Source organism: Solanum tuberosum, unplaced genomic scaffold (genome assembly GCF_000226075.1).
Source record: "Solanum tuberosum cultivar DM 1-3 516 R44 unplaced genomic scaffold, SolTub_3.0 scf00034, whole genome shotgun sequence".
In the NCBI taxonomy this organism is placed as follows: Eukaryota; Viridiplantae; Streptophyta; class Magnoliopsida; order Solanales; family Solanaceae; genus Solanum; species Solanum tuberosum.
This window is the reverse complement of record NW_006238962.1, coordinates 1417158-1423568: the sequence shown is the minus strand read 5'-3', so window position 1 is coordinate 1423568 and position 6411 is coordinate 1417158. Positions and strand designations below refer to the sequence as shown.

General features: G+C 30.9%; 1 protein-coding gene across 1 annotated transcript; it reads right to left on the bottom strand.

Moving 5' to 3' along the window:
- Nucleotides 1–780: 780 nt before the first annotated feature.
- Nucleotides 781–6001, bottom strand: LOC102584805 (high mobility group B protein 9). Its single transcript, XM_006342495.2, has 5 exons — nucleotides 5548–6001; nucleotides 3366–3444; nucleotides 3082–3247; nucleotides 1619–2001; nucleotides 781–1064 (listed from the first exon to the last, which is right to left on the bottom strand). The coding sequence occupies exons 1-5, from the start codon at nucleotides 5697–5699 to the stop codon at nucleotides 969–971; spliced, it is 876 nt and encodes a 291-aa protein (XP_006342557.1). The 5' UTR covers nucleotides 5700–6001; the 3' UTR covers nucleotides 781–968.
- Between the last annotated feature and the right edge of the window lie 410 nt (nucleotides 6002–6411).

Sequence of the window (6411 nt, the reverse complement as noted above, 5' to 3'; positions counted from 1 at the left end):
TTGAACTAATTTACTGTCAAGTCTTTCTAGAACTGTTTCCATGTAGCTGTTTAAGATAGTCCTAATAATCCATATGATCTATCACAAAATATTTGTATCCCTATATCTTCTCTTTCAAAATTCATAGAGAAGTCTTTCATCTCACACAATATGCCTAACGCATTAGCATCACCATAAAAGTTCATCAACATACAAGACTAAAAATATAAATTTTCTCCCCCTCATCTTTTGGTTTATACATCGATCAACCGTAATCTCCTTAAATCCAAAAAAAATGTTATGCTATCAGTAAAAATTTTATACCATTATCACGAGGATTGTTTAAGTTCATATATGAACTTTTTTAGCTTATGCACCATTTGACCTTTTTCTTTAATTTCAAAATCCTCTAGTTGGTCTATATAAACTTCCTCCTCGAGGTCTTCAATAAAATTAATGCATGAATAATTGAACTCTACATAACTAATTTATACATTATCAATATCTACATAACTCTAACCAACAATAAAGTGTCAAATTATGGACTATGTTACATCAACTCCACCAATGCTCGACCCTCCAATTACATCCTAATGCCAAAAATAGATTAATTTTGCTAGACAATAGGGAGCTACCCTAAGAATTTCTCACCTCCAACCCTAAGATTGTAGGTTCAAGTCATCAAAGAAGCAAAAAAGGGCGAAAACTCCTAAGAGGTGTAAAAATTATAATTATTTTAGCTATGATTTGTAGAAGTACTATGGTGGAGTTTATCAAGTAAGCACCAGTCTAAAGTTTGATAAGCAAGCAAGACCATCTTATAAGCATGAGAATTAGTTTAGGTAAACAAATGTTTTGAGAAATTAAACTACAGTTTTGGAAATAGTTTAAGACTATCTTACATAAGCTATAACAAAGTTTTGATCCACACAAACATTTACATTGTTTATCTCATGCTCTTCTTCTTCTCTACCATTCATCAATTACCTTTAGTAGCAAGATGATGTGGTCATGATGCTTTCTTTGTACTCCTTCAGTTGCCTCTGGTACCTTTCCTTGTCCTTCACCCCATACTCTTGATAAACCTGTATAGTATACACTAACAATCAGTATCAAACTCTCTCAAGGTGTGTTCGGTACGAAGGAAAATATTTTCTTCAAAAAAATAAGTAAGTTCTTACCAATTCTATTGTGTTCAGTATGTAAATAAAAATAATATTTAAAAAAACATTTGTATATAATTTGGGCAAATACTATAAGAGATGCGAGTAGGGATGAGGCCATGGGGGTGGGGGTGCGTGCAAAGTTGGTACGTTGGAGGGTGAGGAGAACACAATCAATGTGGAATGCCATTTGTAGAATTTGTTTTAAAGAAAGTTGTTTTTTTAGAGAAAATATTTTTTTCCATAAATTTTGACTAATCAAACATGAAAAAATCAGAAAATATTTTTCTCCATACCGAACAGACCCTCAATGTCCCTATATGAATATAATGCAAGTACACTTCAATCACAAGCAAGTTTGGGGAGACTATATGAATCTATTGTCCATGTTACTTATTTAAAATTCACGTTCTCAATTTATGATGAATCTTCATAATACATAATAGCACTATATGATCGAGTTTAAACATACTTACCATTTTTTCTTCAGGAGATAGATTGTTCCAAGACTCTCCAATCATCTTGGTGAACTCCCTCTCTCTATGTGGATGAATAGATTTGAGCATTGAATGCTTTTCAGCAAAGAAGAAGTTATACCCACTCCTATTAGGTTTTGGGCGATTAGGATCCCCGTTCCTCCTCCTCCTCCTGTTCCTCCGTCCTGAATTGTTGAGAGGTGGTGAGTAGTAAGGCACAATCGCGTTGCAACTTTGTGCACCGAATTTGGAAGAAGATGGTTGAGCTTGTTGGTTTGGATGGTAAAGTACACCATTGAGAATTTCACTTCCCATTTTGAGGGACACAAAGTAGCCACAGTCAAATTTGGCATCAATTTTCCCTTCAGCTTGGAAGCATGAACCTAAATACACAAGAGAATTTCAAATAGACAATATGAGCAACAAAAAAAATAGTCAGGTGCACGAAGCATTTTACATTCACGCACACAAGTTTAGATGATAAAATTGGTAACTATAACTTACTATTGTAGGTTAAAGTTCACTAACACTATTAAAAAAATTTACGTTATTAATGTGTATAACTTAAATCCTTTAGTAAAATATCAAAATTCTTGAACTAGTTAGTACTTATAAAGTGTAATTTGGTCAAATAACACTTTTGTGCGTCAAAATTTTAAAAAGTTATATATTAGCACGTCTTTTAAATATATCTCAATACCATACCATATAACACGTCGCAAAAAGTAGATCCTCAATGAGAACAAAGAAACAAGAGGCTAAGATAGATCAAAGTGGAAATTAAATATGCCTAGTTTGATTTTTAACACATTATTCGCATATCAAAATAAAAAGAAAAAATAGTATAACCTAGCTAGTAGTAAAAGATCAAAATCCTTGAACTAGTTGATATATATAAAGTGAAATTTAGTCAAATTACACTTTGGTGCGTTAAAACTCAAGTTGTTATATATTGAAACGTCTTTTAAAAATATGTCGATATCATGTCATATGATCACATGTGGCATAAAGTAGCTACTCGATGAGAACAACGAAAGAGGAGACTCGGGAAGATCGATGTGAAAATAGAATATTTCTAGCCCAGTAATAACACACAAATATTATCGAATATTGAAATAAATAGAAAAAAAATCTAACCTAGTTGCAAAAGATAAATATCAAAATCCTTGAACTAGTCCATACTTAATAAAATGCAATTTAAATAACATCTTTGTGCATCAAAACTTAAGCAGTTATATATTGTGACATATCTTTTAAATATATCTCAACGCCATACAATACGACACATGACACAAATAACTCCTCCCGTTACCTCGATAAGAAAGAGAAAGAACAGACTCGACAAAATCAAGGTGAAAATAGAATATTTCTAGCACAGTAATCGCACACAAATATTAGCGCATATCGAAACAAATAAAACATTGATTTAGAAAATAATATATATAATATGAAATTTTGCTAACCTGGAGATTTATCAAACATAGGAACTTCATGTTTGAAAAAGTAAACTTGTTCAAAGTGATGAAGCAAAGTGAAATAATGTTTCCTCAAAGCATATGAAGCACTTGTTGTTGTTGGAGAAAACTTGAAAACTGAACTCACCTCTCTCCATTTCTTATCTGCCACTACCTAAATAACAAAATAATATTTGTATATCTTTTTATTAATTTCTTCAAAAATAAAAATAATAATAATAACTATATCATAAAATGAAATAAATTATTATAATAAGAAAGAAAAAATTAACCTTGTTAAAGCCACCCCTTTTAGTCACCTCAACATAGAGAACATGCAAATCAAGATCCTTCCCTCCAATCACAGGAACCCTTGATTAAACCAAATCAAACATTAATTATCTAAAATATATATAGTTTTAACTCATGATTGAATCAATGAATAAAGAAAAATAATTCCTCATGAATATACGTCGCCCCTGGTCTCCACTCGTTACGGGTGATATTTGAGAGGATGGACTCATCTGAATCTTCTTTGAGCAAAAAATTATACCATAAAAGAAAATCAATACTATTTGTATATATTTTGTTTTATCCCTTTAATCTTTTTGTATATTTATTTTTTAATTTAGTTTTTTTTTTAGTGAAAATCCAAAAGATGTCTATAAGAGGAAAAATGTAAGGAAAAAAATTGAAAGAACTACAAAAGTAAAATTAAAGGTGTTTTTATGTGAGGGATTGCTGGGGCAGTAAGCATCTCAACTCCAACTTTAAGATTGTAGGTTCGAGCTACATACGTGCACTTTATCCCAAAATAGAGTAAAAATTCTTGAGACACTCCCTAAATAGAGTTGGGTCATTCACTATCTTCTCATGAGACGCTATTGGTGGATTCACCTAAATCTTCTTTTTGCCAAAAAATTATATGTATTAATAAAAAATTCTCTTGAATATTGTCGCCTTTTGTCTCCATTACTAGCGAAACTGGAGAGGATGGATTCATCTGAATCTTCTTCAATAAAAAATTACACCATACAAAACATCAAAATTAATTGTATTTGTTTTTTTTAATCCCTTTAATCTTTTGTGTAATTTTTTTTTTAAAGAAAAAATTGACTGAAAATCCAAAAGGTGTTATAAGAGGAAAAATGTAAGGAAATTTTTTGAAAAGAACTACACAATAAAACTAAAGGTTTTTTATGTAACGGATTGCTCACAGGTAGTAGCCATTCCATCTTTAACTTTAAGGTGGTAGATTCGAGCTACTTACGTGCACTTTATGCTCAAAATAGAGTGAAAATTGTTGAGACACTCCCCGAATAGAGTTGGGTCATTCACTCTCTTCTCATGAGATGCCATTATGAAAAATTATATGTATTAAAAAATTCCTCATAAATATACTCGCCTCTTATCTCCACTCGTTAGTGGCGGAATTCGAGAGTAAGGATTTATCTGAATCTTCTTCAAACAAAAAATTATACCATATAAAAAATCAAATTATTTGTATATGTTTTTTTTATCCCTTTGATCTTTTAGTGTATTTATTTTTTATTTTAAAAAAATTAGTGAAAATCCAAAAGGTGTCTATAAAAGGAAAAATGTAAGGGGAAAAAATTGAAAAAAGAACTACAAAAGTAAAATTAAAGATTTTATATGTGAGAGATTGCTCGGGCACCAAGCATTCCACCTCCAACTTTAAGATTGTGGGTTCGAGCTTCTTACGTGCACTCTGTGTCCAAAACAACATCAAAATTCTTGAGACCCCTACATAGAGTTGTGTCATTCAAAATCTTCTCATGAGACTACATTAGTGGATTCATCTAAAACTTTCTCAACAAAAAATCATATGTATAAAAAAAATCAAAATTATTTATATATGTTTCTTTACCCCTTTGATCCTTTTGTCTATTTATTTGTTACATTTTTAATTTCTTTTAGTGAAAATCCAAAAGTATCTATAAGACTGTAAGGAAACAAAATTAAAAAGAGAATAAACACAAAAGTAAATTAAAGTTTACTTATGTGACAGCTTGTTCAAGCGGTAAACATTCCACTTCTAACTTCAAGGTTATAGGTTCGAATTACTTATGTACACTTTGTGTCCGAAAATGAGTGAAAATTCTTAAAAAGTCATTCACAATCTTCTCATGAGATGTCATTGGTGAATACATCTAAATAATTTTTCGACAAAAAACCATATCTATGGAAAAAAAAATCAAAATTATTTGTATATGTTTTTTTTACCCCCTTGATCATTTGTCTATTTTTTTTCAATAAAAATTAGTGAAAATTCAAAAGATGTATGTAAGAGGTAGAATGTAAGGGGAAAAAAAATTAAAAAAAAAAGAAAGAAACACAAAGGTAAAATTAAACGATCGCTCGGATGGTAAGCATTAAACACCTTAATTTACCAAGAAAGTAAAAAAGGCGAGAACTCCGAGAGGTAAAAAAAAGAAAAAGTTGAATCATTCTTACGAGTCCTTTGCGCCAACAACAGAGTGAAAATTCTTGAGACACTCCCTAAACAGAGTCGGATCATTCACAATCTTCTCATGAGACGCCATTGGTTGAGGATTCATCTCTCTTTTTACAGCATCGGGAGGAACAAAACCTGTCTGAGACATCATGGTACCGCCGGAGACCGGTAAAAACTCGCCGGAAAATCAAGAAACCAGAAAAACAGAGCAATGGAGTTGGTAAAAAAACTTAGAACCAAAATGTAAAAGATGTAATGAATAAAAATGGGATAATTTGGGGTTATTTAAGAAGAAGAAGATTGAAAAAATCAAAGTTATTGAGACAAGTGTTGAAGCAGCGGTTATGTACAGAGAGTTTATAACTTTTGGCTTCTTCTTCATAGCAAAACAGAGGAAAAAAAAAAACTTTCAAAAGTTGTTGAATATCAGTGGGTGAAGGAAAACTACATTAAATTTTCATAATAATATAATTACCTAGGTTTTTTGAGTTTCATGAGTTATGGTGCAGTGGTGTAGTAGACTAGTAATGAGGTTGTTCCGTTCATAAGCGGAGTTTTCGGATTTAAGTTCTAGATATGAAGAGAAAATTTTGTTAGAAGTGTTATCCTCGAGTATATTAGTTGATGTTTCAATATGGATACCTAATATAGAGTGAAAAAACAAAAACAAAAATATTTCATTCTTTAAAAAAGAAGACCTACTTTTCGTTTTAGTTTATTTAAAAATGTATATATGAAGCATTTTATTTTGCAATATTTTAATTTCAGTTTTTTACATGACAAGTTTAAGTTTGCTACATTTAGAGATCAAAATTTAGCACCACAACATTTTAAAGAACATTTTGATACATTTAACATGACAT